Source organism: Pyrus communis, chromosome 5 (assembly GCF_041283825.1).
Source record: "Pyrus communis isolate YQ-2024b chromosome 5, ASM4128382v1, whole genome shotgun sequence".
Lineage (NCBI taxonomy): Eukaryota > Viridiplantae > Streptophyta > Magnoliopsida > Rosales > Rosaceae > Pyrus > Pyrus communis.
Window position 1 is genome coordinate 3202501 of NC_142569.1, and position 24555 is coordinate 3227055.

Consider the following 24555-nt stretch of genomic DNA (forward strand, 5'->3'; position numbering starts at 1 on the left):
GGGAATATACATATAAGGCTTACATGATCTACTCCCCTGAACGATGTGGGGATGTTACATGGTAGACCTTTAAAACGTATGAAAAATTTAGTTTGAGATAATTATATCATAAAAAAAAACTTGTTACGAGTTTTGATAAAAAAGAAAAGTTCACATTAGATTCAGACACAAATTTAAAATCATAATTTAATACTATTATTATGAGATATTTTTTAACATAATTGAGTTTTCCTCTAAATTAACCTTGTTTAATATCAAGCAACAAAAAAAGATTGTTGTATATCAACCGCCAAAAAAAAGGGTTAATTTTTATAAGGTGTTTTTGTTTTATGGGTCAAAAACACATTAAGGATGCAAGTTTTGAACCCATGGCGCGCAGAAACATTAAAACTCCAATAACTAATGAGCTACATGCTCTTTAGTTTAAAACTAACAGATAACGGATATAAAATAAAAAACAGTTCAGGATGGCTCGTGCCCATCTTGGTCTTCATGTGGCTCTGCATATGTGGTAACATATATATTAACTACATTGAAAAATGTAATATGAAACTATCTAAATCACAGTGAAACAAAGAAGAAGAAAATGGAGGCCTTAAAAGTAAACGAAAGCTTGAACAGATATCTTCAAATTAAGTTGAACGGATTACAAAAAATGAGAGCATTTACAATTTGTACTTTTCTACAACTAACTCGACAAAATTTGTACAGGTTTTAACATATTGAATGCTATCAATTTTGTTAATGCGGGCTTGGAACACTGATGCGAAGGCAACAACCATTGTAAATTGTTTTCACCATTGCAAGATCAGGTCAGATATTAAGACAAAATGGTGAAGATGAAGGCATGTGTGATTTGCGTGAAGCCATTTATGGTCTACGGTATAGAAAAGTGATGGATGTTGAGCACCTTCCTAGTGTAAATGATACAGTGAAAGAATTGCCTGTCGGTAAAGAGATCATTATAGCGATACTGAATACGCCTACCAAAGACGATCAAGATCCAGATGATCGTTGTGCTCTACCAACTGTTTCTCCAAAAGAGTCATTTCAAGCAGTTGTAACCTTGATCAGCTACTTGCTACAAAATGAAAAAAAATATACCGAATGTGGTGTGTTGCAAAAATTAGAGATGAGGTTCAGGTTAGTTTAGGTACAAAGAAATTTTGAGAAATAGCTGAATTGAGAAAATAGGAGTTTTAAGTAAAAAGATCCTAAGTATGTGTTATTTTCTCACGTATAGCATCAAATACTATTTTACTTTTTACATATTCGCAGGCCTTAATGGATTTTAAGACTTGCGAGGTTATTATCTTAGTACACTGCTTCGCATTAGGACCGAAATATTTTATTATTTAACCGAAGATTTACATATGACTATCCTCAACAAGGAGATGATATACAATAATTCTGGCCTCTCGAACCAAATAAAATCTTGATCCATGCTCCATACGAAAGACGGAAACGCGCAAGTCCGCACAGTTTCATTGGCTTCCCTCTTAACATGCCATATATTGGGCTTCTTGAATGGACATTTGGTATGCTTAATTTGGCAATTTTGTAGAGTAAAATTTAGGGAGTTTTAACGAAAAGCTCACGGTACTGTTTATTTTAACGAAAAACCATATTTTTACATTAAAAATCAATCCTGGTACTATTTACTTTACCCTTTATTTTGTCATCATCATTAAAACTCAAAGTTTTCAAACCATTTTCATTAGTTTTCCTTAAAATCCAGGCAAAAGACATTACGCACCAGTACATATGGTAACAAAACGAATCAGTTACACCAAATAACTTTTTCGTGTGAAATTATATATTATCTTTTAATCGATGGAGTTGGTATATACGTCTCCGTCCCCATGCGTCTCCGTCACCATACGTCTCCCAAATCAAAGTGTATTCTCTCAAGAGATTTTTGCTTATAAATAGAAACGCCAAACCCTCATCCCTCACATATATTCGTTATTCAAAATTGAATAACATCAAGAGATTAATGAATAAAAACAATGAGAGATAGAAACATGAAGAGGCTCCACTTTTTTTCCATCTTTCTGTTTGTTCTCTTCTTCGTTGATAAATACCTCTTCGTGCATCCATTAGCATTGCACATCTCGTTTATGCCATATCAGAGAATTGTCAATGCTTTGACTTAATGAGTTGTTATAGACAATTTTCAGTTTGCTCAAGGTTACTGAAAAAAGCTGTTTAAACCCACACATGCATGTTAATTAATTCAGTCTAAAATTGGCATGTAAGAATCGGTGGTTATTTATTTTTTCTTTGGATTGTAAGACCATCTCCAAAGGAGATGTCAAATATGCCAAATAGGATTAAAAGTTATTTAGGTTTTCTTCAATGGATATGCCATTATGATGTGGCATGTGAATCATTTGACTCTTTACTTTCTAGCTGTATTTTTTGACTACAAACAAATAAGGAGTCAAAAATATTTAATTGAATTTTTTTAATACATGGGTTCCAGTAACAACCAATAGAATAAAAACTACAATTAATTTTGATTATTTTTTAATAGTTAATTTAACTCTAGGCCCAATAAAATAATAAAATAAATATTTGACACATCCATTGGAAAATAATAGAATTTAGGACTTGTATTCAATTTGCCACATCAGCCATCAAATAAAATTTTGACATATTATGTTTAACATCTCCTTTGAAGATGCTCTAATTTATCAACTCCATCATTTCAAATTTCCACTTATAATCGGCAACCTTTTACGTCGTTTCCGTGGATCACCTTCCATTTCGACCTCAATGCCGATCTGAATTTGGATGCGTCGAATGCTTTCTTTATGGTGACGAATGAAGCTGGAAATATCGAGTTTTGCTTTGCAATGATTCCTGACGATAATCCTCATGGTATGACGTCCACTGAAGCGTACCAACGGACGAGTGCTTTAGAGTTTCTTAATTTTCGAGATGATTAATAATTAAATGAGTGCTTCAGAGCTTGTTTGGTTTTGTTTTGTTTATCGGATTTAATTTTGTTTTTAAAATTGATAAATACAACTAATTAAATTACTTAATACCTCATTAGATTTTAAAACAAAAAATTTGGTCCAAGAAGGATACCAAACAATCTCTTAACTAGTTTCTCCTACTATGGTACCATATTTGTACTTCTCTAATAGAAATAGAGTTCATCAATGTAAGTAGTAACTACTGTAACATCCCACATCGCCTAGGGGAATGATCCTTATATGTTGTTTGGGCCCAAAATAATATTGTTGGGCCGAGCAGCAGGTTGTGCTCGGCCCAAGGTTGTGTCAAATGCTATGGGCCGAGTGATAAATCCCGGGCCAATTGGCAGGGTCGGTCGAGTCCTATCCTAAGTAGTCCAGATAAACAGAGAGGGTCGAGGAAGTCCTGGTGCGGCCAGGATTCCCGGCCGGCAAAGAATAAAGCCTCGGAAGAGGGGAAAGTTCAAAGTCCTAGTGGGATTAGGTTTGTTCGAAGTAGAGTTGGAACGGGACAAGGACTCCCAATCCAGATAAGGATGCAATTCGGTCTCAAGGAATGGGGTGCTATAAATACAAGAAATCATGCAACAAAAAAGGACCTTCAATTCAGCATACAATTACCCTGCGCAAAACCTCTCAAATACCTTGAGATTTTTTTCCTTTTCTTTTTCTGCCGACACACCTTCAGTTTGGATAAACAGCACTGTGGAGGCACCTGGCGAGCATCTTCAGTTTGGATAAACAACACTATTGCCGCAGAATCAGCCGACCAAGAAGCACCTTCAGTTTGGATAAACAGCACTGCGTCGAGGCCGACCGGTTACCTATCTAAGTCTCGGCCGAGAAGGGTTTTCGAACCCTTGTTGGTAGAGGTCACCTTGCTAGCCTTCTCGGCGTAGTCAGGTGTTACGAATTGCGTTATTTGGCGTACTGGACGCCGAATGATTTTATGATTAGATATTCACAAGTAAGTTTCAGAGTTCGGCATTCCGACGGCCGAACTACATTTACCATCAAGACATACATCACTTTTGAGTACCTGTGTCCATATAGTTTGGTCTCGAATCGACGTGTTTATACTCTTACGAATATAATCACAGTGACCGAATCGGGCTCCGACGATTTGTGAACTTCGCAGAATTAGTAGCCTTGTCTTCAGGCTATAGAACCCAGAGACCGAGAGTGTTCCTTCCTCGGTCGCAATCGCAAGATAGAGAAGTCAACAACGCGCTCAATGCGACATCAACGAATTTTACTCCTCGGCCGAGCTCGGCCGACGAGTTGGCACGCCCTGCATTCAACCGAATGACGTAGTTAGCTTATTAGTTACTCGGCCTGTGCGCCACGTAGGTTTTGTAATTTTTAGAGTCAACATATGTATATTCTCATCCCTACCTAGCACGAGGCTTTTTGGGAGCTCACTGGCTTCGAGTTTCATGGGAACTCCGAAGTTAAGCGAGTAGCACGCGAGAGCATTTCTATGATGGTTGACCCACTGGGAAGTTCTTGTGTGAGTTCCCATAAACAAAACCGTGAGGGCGTGGTCGAGGCTCAAAGCGGACAATATCGTGCTACGGTGGTGGAGCGGGCCCGGGATGTGGTGGGGGCCCGGGACGGGATGTGACAATTTGGTATCAAAGCCTAACCCTGGCTGTGGTGTGCCGACAAGGACGTCGGGCCCCTAAGGGGGGTGGATTGTAACATCCCACATCGGCTAGGGGAATGATCCTTATATGTATATTCTCATCCCTACCTAGCACGAGGCCTTTTGGGAGCTCACTGGCTTCGAGTTTCATGGGAACTCTGAAGTTAAGCAAGTAGCACGCAAGAGCACTCCTATGATGGGTGATCCACTGGGAAGTTCTTGTGTGAGTTCCCAGAAACAAAACTGTGAGGGCGTGGTCAGGGCTCAAAGCGGACAATATCGTGCTACGATGGTGGAGTGGGCCCGGGATGTGGTGGGGGTCTGGGGCGGGATGTGACAACTACAAATATGGTATATACGAAATGTGTTATGTGTGACATTTTTGTTTGATTTTGTTCATACTAATTAAATGGATTCCATTACAGTTACAATGATATTTACTCTAGGTATTCTTATTAATTTGATATTGTGACAAAGAATTCGCTGAATTAATCTATTTTATTTTTCTTGTTTTATGAGAGGTAAGGTTTTCATCCTCCTGTCTAGGTGTAACTTTTTAATTTCCCTCGTACCATCGACGTCAAGGTTTTCTAAAAAAAAAAAATCTATTTTGTTTTGATCATTCAATTAATCTAGTTTACTCATTAACAATATATACATACAGTAAAAAATTAGTTAGAATTGAGCAAGGTCAAGAGTTCGATTCCTTCCACTGTAACTAATATATAACAACAATTAACCACTTATTACTACAATCTAGTGGTATTTCTCTTCACTTGTAAGTGAAGGTTTTAGGTTCGATTTTCGCTAAATGCAAGTTTGAACCACATTATTGCTACCTATTGTGAGGCTAAGCCCACCCCCTCTTCTTAATGTAGATAATATCACTTATTCAAAAAAAAAAAAAACAACAAATATATGTAAAACAATAATTGTTGTCATCGAAAGTGAGCCCAAACGAATGGAAATGCATGCATACTCTGACGAAATTAATGAGGATGGAGTTTGTAATAAAGGAAAAATCAAGTAAGAGACAACTTGAATTTAATGAGTGAATTAATTATTTCCTGCCTATTCAAACAATCTTCCGTTATAAAAGGCGTCAATACTTTGTAAGTCTCTCTATCCTTTCAGACTCATTTTCTCTAATAATTTTGAAGTACATGGCAGAAACCAAGAACCCTATTTTCCTGTTCCTACTATCATCCTTGTTAGCACTACTAGTACAATGTCACATAATCACTACAAAACCTGGTGGCTTGACCATTGAGCTCATCCATAGAAACGACCCACAGTCACCATTCTACCAACCAAACCTCACCCACAAACAGAGAATCCAAGCCCTAACTAACCAGTCCATCGCTCGTGCTCAATACCTTAAAACCATGACAACCCTAGCAGCTGCAAACAATCAAACATTTTCGTATAGTCCTGAAACTGTCCGAATGCTCATGAACCTTAACATGGCTATGGCTCTCTACAGCGTCAAAATTGGGATCGGCACAATCCCAACATCGTCTCCGCAATTCAAACTGTACAACCTTGTAGTGGACACTGCAAGCGATCTCACTTGGCTGCAATGCGAAGAATGTGAGCAGCACCGCTGTTTTGCGGTGGTAGATGAACCATTTCCGAGTAGCAGATCAACTTCTTATCAGCATCTACCTTGTAATGCGCACCCGCTTTGTCAGGGCTTCTGTATTGGAGACTTCTGTTCGTTTGAGAGAACCTACGCTGACCGTAGCTTTGTAGCTGGCTATCTTTCATCTGAAACTTTCAGTTTCGACAGCAGCACAGGCCCTGGTAGGGAGTCCATTCAAGGTTTGGTTTTTGGTTGTGCCATTGACAGCAACCAGGTATTGATAAATTCTATTGGTATCTTGTCAATAAATAATTTATTGTATATTTGGTCCATAATCTCTTGAGAATTTGGTCAATTTATTTGGTATTTGTACAAAGATATAGAAAATATAGACAAATGGTTCCCTCTTAGAGATAATTACTCCAAGATCGAGTTTCTTATGTTTGGTTTGCAAAAAAAGCTATATGTGTTCTTTTGTCATGTGACTGTACTGAGCGACCAAATTGCTTTAGTTACAAGATTACTTACCTTAGAAATAATAGCTTGTCATTAAATTTGGACTGATACCATAATGTTAACTAAACTGTTTAATTAATTTATATTGATGAGTGTTTATGTATAACCTAAACCTGTTTTTATTAATCGGATATATTGGTACTGATTTTTCATTCTTAATTTCAGGTATCGTTTGCAGGCGATACTAATCAGATATCTGGCGTGCTAGGTCTTGGATTTGGTCCCCGGACGTTTGTCAGCCAATTAGACCCTCTAGGTCAAAGCAACGGTCTTTTCTCATACTGCCTCAGAAGAGAAAGAGTTGTAGGGCCCATCACCTCATACCTAAAAGTTGGAGCAGACATACAACAAAGACCTGACCTAAGTGTGACAGGATTGAGGAGATTCAACACAATAGCATACTACTACATAAATTTACTGGGTATAAGTGTGAACGGACACATGCTTCCCATACCACCGGAAGAGTTTGCTGTCCGAGACGATGGGACTGGAGGAAGCATGATCGACTCAGGATCTACTTTCACTCGAATCTCAAGACATGCACACAATGTTTTGGTAAGTGCTTTGGAAGCTGTTTTTGCAGCTTCTGGTAAAGGCACTTTGAGAAGGCTCCCAGCTGGGGAGTATGGACCTTTTGAGCTTTGCTATGAGGTGCTGAGGCCAGAAGCGTTTTTGGGCTTCCCTATAATCACTTTTAATCTCCAGAATAATGCAAATATGCATATGGATCATGAGGCTGCTTTTGTTACTGGGGCGGGTGCTTCTGGAAATCTTGAGTTCTGCTTGGCTATGCTTCCTGAAAGCAATCCTATTTTGCCGACCTCGATTGGAGCATTCCAACAGACAAACTACCGCTTCATATATGACACCAAAGAGTTCAAACTGTACTTTGGTCCAGAGAATTCCTTTGCAAGTTCTTAATCGGCCGGACAATATATGTGCTATCTATTTTAAACAATGAAAGCAAATAAATGTTATCATATCCACCTTTTATTTCATGCATAGCTTAGCGCTATTATAACATATATCTTTACTAATTAATAAAACACTCATTGTCACCAAAATTCTATGAAATTACCAGTTTAACTCTCTAATTAAAACAAAACATGAATAAGAAATATGGGGCAGAAATGTAATTTCACACAACCAAATTTTGGTGTTTTTTTTTTTCAAAACCTCACCTGCATGTAATCCTAACATATCTCTAATTAAAAAAAAAAAATTCTCACTCCCACATTCTCTATCACTCTCTTCCTCTCTCCTTCTATTTCAAAAACAAAAATAAAAAAATTTCTCACACATTTTGTGTGTGCCCATATGCTATTATATATGATGTGGAGATATGTAACCTCTCAATCTATAACATACCCAAGTGATTTTTTTTTTTTTTTTTTTTTTTTTTTTAAATAAGTGATTTCTTTGTTAAAAAAAACTAATCTTTAATTGATAATTGAGAAAATGAATGATGATGATGCCCTACCCCATTCATCATGGTTAGATGTTTTTCAATTTCTAAGTAATAATCATACAACTAAAAAAGAAATAAATGCAAAAATTAGGGTTTCAATCAAAACACAATAAATACTGGGTAAATAAAAAACAACAAGATTGACTGGCCCAAATTAATGAACCTCTTTTTTTTTTTTTTTTTTTGTGCGACAAATTAAATATTATTCCTCATTTTTTATTTTTAGGTAGCATCTAACCACGACGGTAATCTGATGTCAGGTGTATTGGGTCTTGGTTTTGGTCCGCGGTCGTTTGCAACCCAGTTAGGCTCCCCCAGCCAAGGGCCAAGGCGACGGTCGGTTCTCGTATTGCCTGAGACGCGAACAACAAGCAGGCCCCACCAGTTCGTTCCTAAAATTTGGTGCAGTGCAAGCATAGGGGAAAAACCCGACCTAAGTGTGACAGCCTTGAGGAGATTCAACAACGCCCCAATATACTACCTGAACTTACTAGCAATTAGCATCATGGGGGGAAGGCTTAACATTCCGCCGGAGGATTTCGTGGTTCGACCCGACGGAACAGGGGGAACTATGATTGACTCAGTCACTCAGGCGCGCTGGTCACGATTGTAAGGCCTGCTTACGATGTATTAGTAGCAGGTTTAGAAGCAGTGTTCTCGGCGATGGGTGAAGCGACCGTGAGGAGGATCCCTAGCGATTTTAAGCCTTTGGAGCCGTGCTACGAGGTGGTGAACCGGCAAGGTTTTACGGGGTTTCCGTGGATCACCTTCCATTTCGACAACAATGCCGATCTGAATTTTGATGCGTTGAATGCTTTCTATATGGTGAAGAATGAAGCTGGAAACATCGAGTTTTGCTTTGCAATGATTCCTGACGATAATCCTCATGGTATGACCTCAATCGGAACGTTCCAACAGACTAATCACCTCTTCATATATGACACAAAAGGTTTCCAGCTGTTTTTTAATATTCAAGATGATTAATAGTTAAATGAGTGCTTTCGAGCTTGTTTAACAGTTGCGTTTTAGAATTCATACATCCGACTTCACTTAATGAAATAAAGCTTGATTATTGTTGTTTTAAAAAAATGATGAATGCAGCTAAACTAATACTCATTAAATTCAAAAACAACAAATTGAAGGATACCAACAAACACAGAGAGGCCTAAACTTACAAAGCAACAAACGCAGAGGAGCCAAAAGCCCAACAACAAGCATTATTGCATAATTATGTTTTTAATCGCTTGGGTACATTTGCTTGTGATTTGGAGTAAAACTTCAAAAGGATTTGGAATTCAAAAATTTCAATTTCAATCTCATGTTTTTGGAAGCTAATTTATTTAAGTTCACAAAAATGTTTAATTAAGATTGAGTCAATCAACATTTTGTAGTTTTAAGAAGAGGTTGATGATGATTAATAGTTGTATGTAATTGCAAACGATCATTTGGTCTAAGCGTTATTCAGTCTTTATTTGAAAGAAGGATATCCTGAATTCAAATTTCATACACATGTTGATAAAAAGATAGACGATTCAGTTAAATCTCAAATAACATAATTGAGATTTAAAAAAAAATAGTTTGATCATAAATTTGTTTAACACACTAGAAGAGTGCTTAAGCCACAAAAGGGGTTGCAGAAGCATTTGGAGCTACATTTGTTTCTCTCCAACTATAACTGAAATCACCGGGAAAAAAAAGTTCACATCTCCTACCAAATTTTCCAACTTCACATCCAATCTCCAGCTTCAGCTGGAAATCCATGCCAAATTCCCAACATCCTCAACATGTAAATTTGCATTGCATTGTGTGCACCTTCTTTGCAATATTATTATTATTATTATTATTATTATTTGCAAACAATAGAAGAAGGGTAGTGCTACCAACACAGACATTTTATTTCTTACACATCCCTTTAAATTTTTGGCCATTGAACCAAAAGAATTGAGAAAAATAAATGGGTGTGTGAATAGTAGCATCCTAGAAAAATCTACATTAAATTCACACAAGATCTCGAGTGCATGGACGAATGCTCATTTGACTTCTTTGCAATTTATTCACCAAATCACCAACATACACTTTTTAAGTCTGAAGCTACAAGCAACTTGACTTCCTAACCAACGTGCATTATATAATACGATGACGATTTATGCGTTGGATATTTTGGAGTATTATTATTTGGTATCTTATTTTGGTAAAGATTGAAGCTTGATGACGAATTTCAGATCAATAGAAAGGCAGCACATTTCAATCAGACAATGCCAAATTGCCCATGTTGGTTTGTTCTGCAATCGCTGTAGCCTGCTTTTGTTGAAGTCTCAATCCTCCAAACCACCACCACCACCACCACCCCACACGTTGAGTTGTATTAGCGTTGGTTGAGCCTGTGCTGTGATTGAGGTGTGAGAAAATTAAGCAAGGCAAACATAATAGATTCAATTTTGATATTATATGAAAAAGGTTTGCAATTTTGTATTTTGCAAGATTTTTAATTTAATTTTTAAATTATAATTTTTGTTTTTTGGTGAGAACAAAGGTTGGTGATGGGGCCATGGCAATCTCCATTCCACCACACCCACCTTTTATTCTCTCTCTTTCTCCCCCACCTTTCTCAGGGGTTTTGCTTCTTCCTTACTGCTGCTCTTACAACTGCTGCCCCCACACGGACTTTTTCCTCCAAAATCTTGAGCAACCATTTCTCAAAACAAAACTGATTTCTTGGAGTTTTCAAGCTGCTTCTCTGGTATGTGAGACTTACCCAGATGCTGTTTTCTTCGGTTTTTCATTGTTTGTCTTAGTTTTTGAGTTGACAACATGATTTGGAGATAACCCTTTTGTGCATTTGGAAGATATAGGCCATATCATATGGGTGGGATCTGGTTGCTAAATGCATAAGGGGTTTTTCATAGAATGCAGATTGGTATGGAAGTCAGTTTTCAATGTTTGACTTCAACTGGTTTTCTTCGAAGAAGTGATTTTCGCACTTCCTTTTTCTCGTCTTGCACTCCTCCCTCTAGTTCTAGCCTTCGGATTGAATAAACATTGAAGGAGAATCGAGGGACGAAGCAGAGTGCAGAAGAACAAATGAGGCTGAATAGGCTGTACTGTGAGGATTATGTAGTTTGGTCAACTGTTAGCTTATTGTGATTTATATCTGTTTGTTATTGGATAGTGTAGCTTAATCTTTAACTGTTGGATTGATTTCAGAAGGAAAAAAAAGAGAGCAATTTTTGAATGCTTAAAGTTAAATCCTTGTTTGTTGCTTAATGTTGATGGTGATTGTATTTAGTTGGCAGGGTTATGTTAAATTGGATACAGAGTTTCACTATCAGGTATGGGTTCCGGGTGTTGGTTTAAGGTATTTTTCGGCCCAAAGAAATCAAAGGACGACAGTTCAAAACAGTTGAAGGTATAGAGCCTCCAAATTGTTTTACATTGTTTAGCTTTTGTTAACGAAATGAATTTGAAGCTGTGAAGTGACCAGCAATTGAAATCAAGTTAGGAAATCGGGTTAGGAATTTGGAAATCTTAAACGAGGTGTATGGAGGTTTAGAATTCTAATTTATGCCGTAGCTATCTTGCAATTGGCTTATCTTATAAATAATGGAAGGCATCACAAATCCATGGTGCAGTCGTAACATACATGAGTTACATTACCATTTTACTTCATGAACAGAGACTTTTACACTAAACCTAGACATGCTAGTGAATGCGTGGTTTATGATTTAACGGTAGGTTGCTACTAGTACTAAAGGCGAGTTATTTGTATGTGACATTCCAAGACTGATATTGGTATGAAATTGTCATTCCTCACCCCCTCATTACATTTTCTGACAGGGATCTTCAGCTCATGGAAAATCAAGCTCCATAAAATTGACAAAGTCTACTTTTGCGAATGGTAAAAATATTGGATTGCCAATTGAGGATATCGCTGCAATTCGGATTCAGACCGCTTTCCGTGCATATGTGGTATGTATGTGTGCACTAACGTCTCCAAAATATAAAAGTTCAACGCTGTTTGTGTTCTTTACCCGGTGATCCTGTGGAATTTTGTTTTATATCTTTGGTTTTGCATTCTTCTTATTCAGTGAATGATGTTTAGTTTGAATCTTGATGAGCAACGAGGATTTGGTAATAAAGTTGAATGATGTTATTACATGGCAGCTTTTTCCTTTTCTGATTCAAATGAAAACTCAAACTGTTCTAAATATAATTGCCGTTTCGTGATAGATGAGGAGCATTGTAGACATTTATGCATGAAGGAGCACGTCTTGTTACGCTGGTTTTGGTGTTCCTAAGATTTTCTGTCACCCATTGCAGGCTAGAAAATCGTTACGGCGTTTGAAAGGGATTGTAAGATTGCAAATAATGACCCAAGCTTATCCTGTTACAAAGCAAACTACAACTACATTGAGCTATCTTCATTCATGGAGCAAAATACAGGCTGAGGTTAAAGCTCGCCGACTCTGTATGGTAACAGAAGGACGGATCAAGCAGAAGAAAATAGAGAGTCAACAAAAACTTGAGGCAAAGCTTCATGAAATAGAGGTGAGACCAGCAGCTTCCACGTCTGTGAGCTTGCCAGACTTAGGATTCTGCAAGTTTCTTTTGTAATTTTGGTGCGCTCGTGCTACAGAACCATCACCTCATCAACCTCGGACCCTCGTGACTACACATGCTTGTTTTCATAATAACATTGATTAATTGTCTTATTCGGTGACAGGCGGAGTGGTGTGGTGGTTCTGAAACAATGGATGAAATTCTTGCAAGGATATATCAAAGAGAAGAAGCAGCAGTTAAGCGCGAGCGGGCTATGGCATATGCATTTTCTCATCAGGTAGACTATTTTCTCATATTTGTACTTTATTTGTTCTCGTTAATTCTACGTAGCATGGAAGTAGAACCCGTTAATTTGACCTTGAATCAATTGAAATTGAAAACATATTCCATGATTTGTAGTGGAGGGCCAACTGTAGTCAGAACCAAAGCTTGGGTAATTATGAACTCGGTAAAGCTAATTGGGGATGGAGCTGGAAGGAGCGCTGGATTGCTGCTCGCCCCTGGGAAAGCCGTGTGCAGTCACCTAGTCCAAGAAAAGTGCAGAGTAAGCAAGCAAGCCCAGTTGGTAAGAACATAAATTCACCAACGCCAAAATCTGCGGTTTTAGTTAAACTTCCTTCATCAAATGGTAAGCCAACTACAAAGGCTCGGAGATTGTCTTACTCAGCTGTCGAAGAAAAATCAGCGGCAACTGCAGAGAGCATTAAAACTGAAGAAAAAACACTCAGAAATGAACATTGACTTTGTTGGCTCCGATCCAATGGTTGAAAAAGAAACTAAATAAGAATGTCTTCGGTATCTTATCGACTCAAACAGCAGAAAAATGAGGGAAGAGCCATTTGTTTAAATACGCGTCATTTCTTATTCTTGTACATGTAGTGGTTTGGAAGTAATGTGCTTGCGCGTGCAGTAGCGGGTTATCGAAAAAGACCTGGATTTAGGACTGAACCATCCTTCTATGATTCTTTTTTTTCCCCTCTTTCTTCATATTAATGTATATTGTGAAAGGGAAAAAGGATTATTGTATTTATATTGTAAATATACAAAATATTTGTTGGAGTGGATTATTCTGTGCTTTTGCACAATGTAATTAGAAGTCACTCTTGGTTGTTCTCTTTCAGATTTTTCACCAGCATGCTTAGCTAGATGTGTGCTCTATCCCTCTATCCCAACTTCGAATTCCGCTTCTCGTAGTTTAAATTATACAAAACTGCAATGGAAAGAAAAAGAAGAAGACCGACAAGAAAATAACTGAAAAAGTAACTCAATCCGATTTAGATCAGATTAGAATTTCAACACGAGCTAAAAACACAATTCAAAAGACATGAAGCAAATAAAACTTGTGACAAAATATATGGCTAATGCAGAGATACATGCGATGAATTGTAAGGACAGATTTCTCCTCCATCATTTGCATTATAATTCCAAGCCACCAAACTTTGAAACCATCCCATCTCCTTGAATTTGGAATCCGATAGACTTGATGCAGAATCGAGGGCTCCTTCGGCATAGTTCAATGAACTTAACTGGTGAGGATCGAAAACCGGTTCTTTCAGATTGTTGACATTGTTCATGGGACTAAAATTGCTCATTGTTTCCAGTTCCCCATTGCTTTCCGGGTGATTCCAAAACTGATGCATACTTTGTTCTCCAATTTCTTGCTCAGTCTGCTGACCAAAAACATTAGTATTGGTGCAATCATAGTACTCTTGGCAAGGTTGTTCAGACTCAGAGAGTGCTTCAATGGCTGCTTTGGACTTCTCAATGAGCCAATCAATGGCCTTACCCGGACAGTCGTAGCCAAGGCGGTCTTGGACATCATAGAACTGTATAGCAGTATGAGCTGACAGCCGGAACCTCCGGTCTCTCGGACCTTTCGAAGTGTACACCTTGCTGTGCCGGTCTTTTCTTGCCAAGGATCGGACAATGTGGCCTCCGTGAACTTTCACAATCGTTGCATATCTTGCATTGTCGACCGGCGGTTGCTTGAATGCCGATTTTGAAGTAGGCATCAAGTAGTGAACATGCTGATAATCTTCATTCTGTTCTTCCCTATTCTTTGATTCTCTTTGTCGTAACATTCTCTCTCTCTCTCTCTCTCTCTCTCTCTCTCTCATGGAAGACACTAGTGCAAATAGTCCAGCAATATAGGTATGAAGAGTCCTACTATACATCAATGTAAATTATACACGGTCTTTTAAGTGGCTCAGATTCATCCGCTGAAATTTCACGGAACCTTTAGTGCATATCCAGTCATTAAACTCATCACACAACATATAATATATTAATATCCATGTACTCCAAAATTTACGAAATGAGAGATGCGTTTGATAGAGATGGCATGACACATTCTGAGGAAGCAAAAGACGTCATAAAGATCGCCTGTTAAAAGCTAAGCATAGCATTAATGCAGAAAAGTAGGGTTTCTAATTGCTTCTTTATTGTTCAGCTGCAAACTCTTGTATGAAACAGGAATATGGCGCCAACCCTAGTTCTAGTTACTTGCTGACTTGATGCAAATGTCACACCTCTTAATTAATTAACCCTTTTCTGCTGCAACCATCGACTTCGAGTCACTGTTTTTTTCTTGGTGGATTTTCAGAAAGCTGGTCAAAAGTAAAACCTTACAGTGGTAAAGATAGACAACATATACTAAAGATTCCACAAACGGAAGGGACAGTGACTGTCAATCATATTGTTGGTTTGGTCTGGTTGCTTCTTGGGAGGAGTTCATGTCTCATTTGCTTATTAAGCAAGCAACTAATGCCCTCAAAAGCTAGTCAACCAGACACATCACCTTTTCGATGGGACAAACTCTAGATTAGACTTAGGAAATATCGATGAACTACAAATTATCTTACGTGAAAGAAAAGATCATTATACGTAAAAAGTATGTAAATAGTTTCTAGTTCTTCTTGAACTGAAGTCTTTTGCGATAAAATTTTATATTCATTATTTACCTAATCACATCATCTACAAAACCTAAATAGTGAAGTTGATGACAATATCGATGCAATACAAGAGTGTGAGTTGCATATGTGAACCCTAACTACTAAGACCAATATATTGCACCATATTAGCATATGGACAGAAGTTTGGAAGGTATGGTGCTTGTTTTGTATAAGGGACCTGACTTCTTTGCCCGCCCAGTTTCCATACACTCTCATCCTCTTCTATTTGTGCGGTCATGGTTAAACCACGTTAACATTTTATATCACTATTGATTTTTGTCTTATTATCTCTATAAAAAAATCAATATAAAATGTTGACGTGGCTTAATTGTGACCGCACAAAATAAGAGGAGATGAGAGTGTATGGGAACTAGGAGGGCAGAGAAGCTGGGTCCTTGTATAAGACCACCTGTTCCAAGTTGAGCTCTTGCGATCAAGGAGTACAAATGTTTTGCACCGAAGAAGTTTGTACAAAAGGATAGCATCGCAGCTGAGTTGCTACAGAGGAGGGATTTGGATCCTCATCGAATCCCCTTCCTGGGGATCTCAGGAGTTAACAAATACGGACCGTTGATTAAAAATCATGCGATCACAATTTTTACCCTTTTTTTATATTTTTCACGCAAAACGATAGTACATTACTTTTAAAAATATAAAAAGCATTTAATTAGCCATAATTTTTACCTTTTTTATATTTTTTACAAAAAACGATGATGTTTTATTTTTAAAAATATAAAAATCATTTAATTGGTCACAATTTTTACCTTTTTTATATTTTTCATGTAAAACAATAGTACTTTACTATTAAAAATATAAAAAGTATTTAATTGGGACTACACGATTTTTAATCAACGGTCTTTGTTCGTTAATCCTTAGATTCCCAAGGAGGGGATCCGACGAGGATCCAAATCCACATAGGAGAGGACTAAAGAAAAAGAAGTTGGGTACAATGGTGCTATTGTCTTGCTGCTGCAAATTTAGATGGTATATTGCATGTGGAAGGATAATGATAAAATAAAAAGTAAAATGAATAGTATTAAAATTGATTTTTTTAATATAAAAATATGATTTTTCGTTAAAGTAAACAATATGGGAAGCTTTTCGTTAAAATTCTCTATTAATTACATAATTAATAGAGGACTTTTTATGCAATTTAGCCTAATAATTAATAGAAAACTTTAACAAAAGCAACTGATGCTCACTTCCAGCACCTTTTTACCATGTTCGTTAAAACCCAAGTTTTCAAGCTCCTAATTAATATGCAGAAGCGCAGCCCATGATCTCGATCCTCAGAACGCTATCACCACCGCCTCCGCTACTCATGGAGCCGCCCAATTCATGCGGAGGCTCACAGAGACTCATCGCCTTGGCCCAGCAGCTCCGCCTCTACAAGCCGCCGCCTTTGCCCTCCGACGACGACATTGAGGAGCAGCGAATCGAGGAAACCGCCGGCAAGGTCGTGTCCCAGGTGGGATTTGCCGAATCCGACACCCCAGTTGCGCGGGACCCAGAAAAGTTCAGACCCAAGAGAGCCGCCGTCTTGGTCTGCCTCTTTGAAGGGGACGCCGGCGATCTCCGCGTCATTCTCACTAAGCGGTCATCGAAGCTGTCCACTCACTCCGGTTTGTGCAATTTTCGTTACCCTTTGTTTGTTTCCCGAGAAAATTGAAAGACAATGGGAAAGATTGGTTTTTTTATTTTATTTTTGGTTTTGTGTTTTTGCAGGTGAAGTTTCATTGCCGGGTGGGAAAACAGAGGAGGGGGATAAGGATGACGGGGACACGGCGACGAGGGAGGCGAAAGAAGAGATTGGTTTGGATCCTAAGCTTGTCAATGTTGTCACTGTTCTTGAACCATTCCTATCAAAGGTATAAAGTTTGATCATGATTTGTTCTAAATTTTGGTTTGATTGAGCTCAAACGTGTGCAATTGAGTGGACACAGAACTTGGTTAGTTGAATTATGTTTGTGAAGTTGCGAATTTATGCGTTAGTTTCTCGGCATTGGAAGGTGAAAGTTGGGAACTTGATTTGAGACTAGAAAGAAATGCTCGAGTTATCTTATACTTTGTGTTTGCAAAAGAGTTTGAGTTTACGGCTTAGAGTATCAGTTTCCGGAAAAATGAGTAATCATATTGGTAGATTGGAGGTGTTCTTAAGAAGTGTCTGGCTGACACGGCCATTTAGTTTGTGCTCAGTCGTGCTTCGTGTTGTTCTGTTGAGTACATGCCCTTAATATTTACTAATTTTAATCGCGTGTATCCGAATCCTGAGTTTTCACATAAGGTGTTCGAAAATTTCGGAAGTTGCTCTTGGGGAAGAGCAGTGTAGTAGTCTGTATTGTTGAGTAAGTGCTTTTATTGACTTCAAAAATAGGGTATGTAGTGGTTAGGGTCGATGTACACAATGCAAATTTCGGTGTTGGACTTGTAACTTGAAAGACTATTTTGGATGAGGAACTTGATTTCGCTAACCATAGGGTTTCTGTGCACAGCATCTACTAAGAGTTGTTCCGGTTATTGGCATACTTAATGAGAAGGAAGCATTCAAGCCTGATCCAAATCCTGCTGAAGTGGAAGCAATATTCGATGCCCCCCTGGAAATGTTCCTCAAGGTTTCTCTCGTTTTAGTTTCATACTCTGATTACAAATTATATAGTTATGTTTTGATTCTCTTGAAGATCGTTGTGTATGCATTTGCTTCAGGATGAAAACCGGACGTCAGATGAGAGAGAGTGGATGGGAGACAAGTTTCTGATCCATTTCTTCGACTACGAAACCAAGAACAAGAAGTACATGATCTGGGGTTTAACTGCTGGCATCTTGATTAGGGCCGCATCAATTGTATACAAACGGCCACCAGATTTTGTGGAGCAGAATCCCCGTTTTAAGGTTCCTAGAGTTGTAGATAGAAATACGATAATCCCGTAAATTATTTTCAACGAATTGTATCGATTTGTATTGGAAACGATCATCATTCCTGCAATAATATTCACTTCGCTATCCATTTGCATTGGAAAAGATCATCATTCCTCCAATCACGCAATGCCGTGTGAAAAAGTTGAAAGGCAAGACATTGCATGATTGGTTTGACATCCCACCACAATAGCATCCCGTTGCAGGAAAATTCGCCTTATACAAGGTACAAAACCGACTATAATAACCAAGTTTATGAACCTAAAGGTCAACGTGCAACGGTAAATACATTAGGAGAAACCATAGGCAAAAAACTGGATCCATATACAGAAAGTTCAACTGAGCTTCATGCTTCTTGAAAAAATAGACCATAAATAACACAGTAGTCGGAACATGTTGATGGTGAAACCTAAATGTGCTTGTGTAAAAGCGGGATGGGTTAAAACCCGGAAAAGAATTTAAACAAAAACAATCTTGCCAACAAAATTAAAAAAGAAAGGGGCCTTTCAGTATCTCCTTCAGCTAAACACCTCGTAGAACTTCTCCATGACAAGTAAACCGGAGTCGATCGACTCTAAAGGATCCTTCCGAAGACGATGTCTTAAGCAGTTAGGGATGACAGTGGCAATATCCTCTGGAGACACCTTATCACTTCCCTTCAGAGCAGCCAAGGCTTTTGCAGCTCTGTTAGTCACTATGTCTCCTCTCAATCCATCGACATTCAACTCTGCGCAAACCTTGGAGATTTTCACCTTGAGGTCCTGATCAATCTGAACAGATGGAAGATAACTTCTAGCTGAGCCGATTTGTTCCTGAAGCTTTTCTTGCTCAGCTTCGTAAGAAACCCGAAATTCTTTAGGGTTTTTGTCAAACCGAGCCCTCTCCTCCACAATCTTCACTCTTAGCTCTGCATCCCTCACAGTCCCAACCTGTGCGTGCATTCCAAAACGGTCAAGCAACTGTGGCCTGAGCTCTCCTTCTTCTGGATTGCCCGAGCCAATCAAAATAAACCGGGCAGGATGTGAAATTGAAATACCCTCTCTCTCCACCGTGTTCCATCCCGATGCAGCAGAATCCAATAAAACATCCACTAAATGATCATCCAAAAGATTAACTTCGTCCACATACAGAATTCCTCTATTAGCTTTTGCAAGAAGGCCAGGCTCAAATGCCTTGACCCCCTCAGTGAGAGCTTTCTCAATGTCAATTGTCCCGCAGACTCTATCTTCTGTAGCACCCAAGGGTAAATCAACCATGTTGATCTTAGTCTTGATAACAGGAAGCTGCTCCCCCTTCACAATGCTCTCTCTAACTTCCGCGCCCATGGACTCCGGATCTTCTGGGTCTGAGTTGTAAGGGTCACCAGAAACTACCTTAATTTCAGGAAGCAAATCGACCAAAGACCTAACGGTTGTGGATTTTCCAGTTCCCCTATCTCCCATGATCATGACACCACCAATCTTGGGATCAATCACATTCAGCAGAAGACACAGTTTCATCTCATCTTGTCCTACAATAGCAGCAAATGGATATACTGGCCTCTGGTTTTCCTTAGCAGCTACCCTCTGCGCCTGAATACAATTAATCACACATAAATTCCACAACCTAAATCTTTACATAACATGTATAATTAATAAACTACAAACTATTTCTCGAAATTTTCGGTTCAACAAATATCAAGAGTGCAAAAAATCTTTCTTTCTCCAACATTACAGAAAAACTGAACCACCAATTCAAATTAAACTTCATCTATTAGCAATAAAACTTATCAATCAAAACCAATCAAAAATTTGTTGTTAAATACTGCAATTAGATGAAGAAAATTCAGACCTGCTCAGAAGGGCTGATTTCAGTAGCAACATTGGTCACATGGAATTGAGACCTTTTCTTTCCATGAATCCCAATCCCTCCATAAAACTTCCTCCCAAAACTCTTCCCTGCAATGCAAAAACGCAATTCCATTCAAATTAACAGCAACCCACCACCATTGTCCAGCCAAAACCCACATCAAATCTCCCATCAAAACACCAACAACACCAAATTACGAACTGGGTATTTCATATATTCAATCAAGTTGCAGAAAACAATCCCAAATCATGGTTCAGATACTGGAAGAAGAAGTGGGTTTTCTACTGTTTGGTGGGGAATTATTACCTGGGCATATGGAGAGAGAGGGAATTGAAGTCCTGGAAGCGCGAGATGAGAGATGTCGAGGGGCCAAAGTTGCCGCTGTCGAGCAACTTCCGAGTACGGACGCCATGGAAGAAGTGTTTAGGGAATAAGGAGTGGGACTACAACTCCGTATTCGAGTGTAAGTATAATTCTTGAGCTTCGGAGGTAGGCATGGTTTCCGACTGTCTATAGGTTTGTGAGGCTGAGGATATGTGGATAGATTTTCAATTGTATCTATCTTGTACGTTTAGTTCGGTACTCCTTGTGTTGTCGTTTAATTCTAAAGGTTATTCTGACTTTTGTATGGATAATTGGTTAGAGTTATGACTCGTTGGACTTACTTTTAAAATGATTAAAAATATTTTTAATGAGATTGATTTTGGATTCTAAAATCACTGCAAATGCTTTTTGGAACAAATATCATATATAGGCCTGGAAGCACTTCATATGCTTTTACAGAATCCACTTGAATTTTTAATAAGAATTGATTTCAAAAATATTTTTACCAAAAATGCTTTCACTCGTTTTAATGCATTTCCAAACAATAGAAATTAAAAAACTATTGGCTAAAATTATCAAGATGGTTTACGGACCCATGAGGACTTGTTTCATCTGAATTATGGCATCATCGTATGAATGACGATGTTCACCTTTTGGGGAACCGGTAAAGACTCGCAGAGACATTAAAGATTCATCTAACCATCATCATATTAATCATAAAGCTAGGAATCGAAACTAAGTGTGACACTTTCAACCACCCTAATATTCTAAAATAAAATTAGAAGGAAAACAAAAAACTCAACCACTCTTATTACTGTGGGCCTTTTTTATTGGGCCAAAATCCACATTTGGCAAATTTAATTGGTCCAAAACCAGTGTTGGCCTATTACGCTCAAGCCTAATCAATTTGCATTTACACTAATTGTGACATCCCACATCGTCCAGGAGAGTGATCCTTAAATGTATATTCTCATCCCTACCTAGCACGAGGCATTTTGGGAGCTCACTAGCTTCGGGCTCCGTAGGAACTCTGAAGTTAGGCGAGAAGGTGGCTAGAGCAATCCCATGATGGGTGACCCACTGGGAAGTTGCTCGTGAGTTCCCAAAAACAAAACCGTGAGGGCGTGTTCAGGGCCCAAAGAGGACAATATCATGCTACGGTGGTGGAGCGGGCCCGGAAAGTGATCCGCCCCGGGCCGGGATGTGACAAATTTGGTATCAGAGCCTAACCCTGGCCGTGGTGTGCCGACGGAGACGTCGGGCCCCTAAGGGGGGTAGATTGTGACATCCCACATCGCCTAGGGGAGTAATCCTTAAATGTATATTCTCATCCCTACCTAGCACGAGGCCTTTTGGGAGCTCACTAACTTCGGGCTCCGTAGGAACTCTGAAGTTAAGCGAGAAGATGGCTAGAGCAATCCCATGATGGGTGACCCACTGGGAAGTTGCTCGTGAGTTCCCAAAAACAAAATCGTGAGGGCGTGGTCAGGGCCCAAAGCAGACAATATCGTGCTACGGTGGTGGAGCGGGCCCGGGAAGTGATCCGCCCCGAGCTGGGATGTGACACTAATCCAGGTTAAAGAGCACGCTAATCCGTCATAGGTATCCATCCCGCCTCTTCAAACTTGGAGAACTATAAACACTCGCACATTTGGTCAGATATCATTTTACCAAGCAACAAACTCTCTCACTCGCAACTCGCAACTCTCACCTCCACAATCTTTATCTCTCAATTTTCGGCTCTGAAATCAGTTAGACTTATGACTCGTTGGAGACTTGCTTTTAAAATAATTAAAAACGTTTTTGATGAGATTGATTTTGGATTTTAAAATCATTGCAAATGCTTTTTGGAAGAAATATCATATGTGTGCCTCCTCCAAGAAGCACTTCAAGTGATTTTCCAGGATCCACTTGGATTTTTAATAAGAATTGATTTCAAAAACATTTCTACCAAAAATGCTTTCAGTCGCTTTAATGCATTTCCAAACGATAGAAATGAAAAAAAATTGGCTAAAATTATCAAGATGGTTTATGGACCCAGGATGACTTGTTTCATCTGAATTATGGCCACCATCGTATGAATCACGATGTTCATCTTTTTGAGAATTGGTAAAGACTCGCAGAGACATTAAAGATTCCTCTAACCACCATCATATTAATCAAGAAGCTAGGAATCGAAACTAAGTGTGACACTTTCAACCACCCTAATATTCTAAAATAAAATTAGAAAGAACCTATGTGACATCCCACATCGCCCAGGGGAGTGATCCTTATATGTATATTCTCATTCCTACCTAGCACGAGGCCTTCTGGGAGCTCACTGGCTTCGAGTTCCACATGAACGCCTAAGTTAAGCAAGAAAAGGGCTAGAGCAATCCCATGATGGGTGACCCACTGGGAAGTTACTCGTGAGTTCCCAAAAACAAAACCGCGAGGGCGTAATGGGCCCAAAGCGGACAATATCGTGCTACGGTGGTGGAGCGGGCCCGGGAAGTGATCCACCCCGGGCCGGGATGTGACAAATTGGTATCGGAGCCTAACCCTGGCCGTGGTGTGTCGACGAGGACGTCGGGCCCCTAAGGGGGTGGATTGTGACATCCCACATCGCCCAAGGGAGTGATCCTTATATGTATATTTTCATCCCTACCTAGCACGAGGCCTTTTGGGAGCTCACTGGCTTCGAGTTCCGTAGGAACACCTAAGTTAAGCGAGAAAGGGGTTAAAACAATCCCATGATGGGTGACCCACTGGGAAGTTACTCGTGAGTTCCCAAAAACAAAACCGTGAAGGCGCAGTGGGTCCAAAACGGACAATATCGTGCTACGGTGGTGGAGCGGGTCAGGGAAGTGATCCACCCCGGACGGGGATGTGACAACCTAACCACTCTTATTACTGTGGGCCTTTTTCACTGGGCCAAAATCAACATTTGGCAAATTTAATTGGGCCAAAACTAGTGTTGGCCTATTACGCTCAAGCCTAATCAATTTGCATTTACACTAATCCAGGTTAAATAGCACACTAATCTGTCACAAGTATCCATCCCGCCTCTTCAAACTTGGAGAAGTATAAATAATCACACATTTGGTCAAATATCATTTTACCAAGCAACGAGCTTTCTTACTCGCAACTCTCACCTCCACAATCTCTATCTCTCAATTTTCAGCTCTGAAATCGGTTAGACTTATGACTCATTGGAGACTTGCTTTTAAAATAATTAAAAACGTTTTTGATGAGATTGATTTTGAATTTTAAAATCACTGCAAGTGCTTTTTGGAAGAAATATCATATATGTGCCTCTTGCAAGAAGCACTTCAAGTGATTTTTCAGGATCCACTTGGATTTTTAATAAGAATTGATTTCAAAAACATTTCTACCAAAAATGCTTTCAGTCGCTTTAATGCATTTCTAAACGTTAGAAATGAAAAAAAATTGGCTAAAATTATCAAGATGGTTTACGGATCCAGAAGGACTTGTTTCATCTAAATTATGGCCACCATCGTATAAATCACGATGTTCATCTTTTTGAGAATTGGTAAAGACTTGCAGAGACATTAAAGATTCATCTAACCACCATCGTATTAATCACGAAGCTAGGAATCGAAACTAAGTGTGACACTTTCAACCACCCTAATATTCTAAAATAAAATTAGAAGGAACCCAACCACTCTTATTACTGTGGGCCTTTTTCACTGGGCCAAAATCAACATTTGGAAAATTTAATTAGGCCAAAACCAGTGTTGGCCTATTACGCTTAAGCTTAATCAATT

General features: G+C 39.0%; 5 protein-coding genes across 6 annotated transcripts; 3 read left to right on the forward strand and 2 right to left on the reverse strand.

The window, feature by feature from the left end:
• Window positions 1-5759: 5759 nt before the first annotated feature.
• Window positions 5760-7718, forward strand: LOC137722547 (aspartic proteinase nepenthesin-2-like). The gene is made up of 2 exons (XM_068461579.2): window positions 5760-6485; window positions 6893-7718. The coding sequence occupies exons 1-2, from the start codon at window positions 5793-5795 to the stop codon at window positions 7646-7648; spliced, it is 1449 nt and encodes a 482-aa protein (XP_068317680.2). The 5' UTR covers window positions 5760-5792; the 3' UTR covers window positions 7649-7718.
• Window positions 7719-10345: 2627 nt separating this feature from the next.
• On the forward strand, window positions 10346-13872 carry LOC137726876 (protein IQ-DOMAIN 9). 2 transcript variants are annotated; one of them, XM_088693776.1, is made up of 7 exons: window positions 10346-10592; window positions 10729-10935; window positions 11482-11601; window positions 12030-12161; window positions 12513-12740; window positions 12916-13029; window positions 13152-13872. In XM_088693776.1, the coding sequence occupies exons 3-7, from the start codon at window positions 11527-11529 to the stop codon at window positions 13491-13493; spliced, it is 891 nt and encodes a 296-aa protein (XP_088549902.1). In that variant the 5' UTR covers window positions 10346-10592; window positions 10729-10935; window positions 11482-11526; the 3' UTR covers window positions 13494-13872. The 2 variants fall into 2 exon arrangements, with proteins under 2 accessions (XP_088549902.1, XP_088549903.1); XM_088693777.1 differs by having other exon boundaries at window positions 11489-11601.
• A 132-nt stretch (window positions 13873-14004) lies between these two features.
• On the reverse strand, window positions 14005-14987 carry LOC137722581 (uncharacterized). Its single transcript, XM_068461623.2, has one exon. It carries the CDS (start codon window positions 14924-14926, stop codon window positions 14111-14113), a length of 816 nt encoding a protein of 271 aa, XP_068317724.2. The 5' UTR covers window positions 14927-14987; the 3' UTR covers window positions 14005-14110.
• A 1921-nt stretch (window positions 14988-16908) lies between these two features.
• LOC137724564 (nudix hydrolase 15, mitochondrial) lies at window positions 16909-18707 on the forward strand. Its single transcript, XM_068463327.2, has 4 exons — window positions 16909-17325; window positions 17429-17571; window positions 18196-18315; window positions 18407-18707. Exons 1-4 carry the CDS (start codon window positions 16980-16982, stop codon window positions 18629-18631), a joined length of 834 nt encoding a protein of 277 aa, XP_068319428.2. The 5' UTR covers window positions 16909-16979; the 3' UTR covers window positions 18632-18707.
• A 234-nt stretch (window positions 18708-18941) lies between these two features.
• Window positions 18942-21103, reverse strand: LOC137724565 (magnesium-chelatase subunit ChlI, chloroplastic). The gene is made up of 3 exons (XM_068463328.2): window positions 20771-21103; window positions 20447-20553; window positions 18942-20187 (listed from the first exon to the last, which is right to left on the reverse strand). Exons 1-3 carry the CDS (start codon window positions 20874-20876, stop codon window positions 19135-19137), a joined length of 1266 nt encoding a protein of 421 aa, XP_068319429.2. The 5' UTR covers window positions 20877-21103; the 3' UTR covers window positions 18942-19134.
• Between the last annotated feature and the right edge of the window lie 3452 nt (window positions 21104-24555).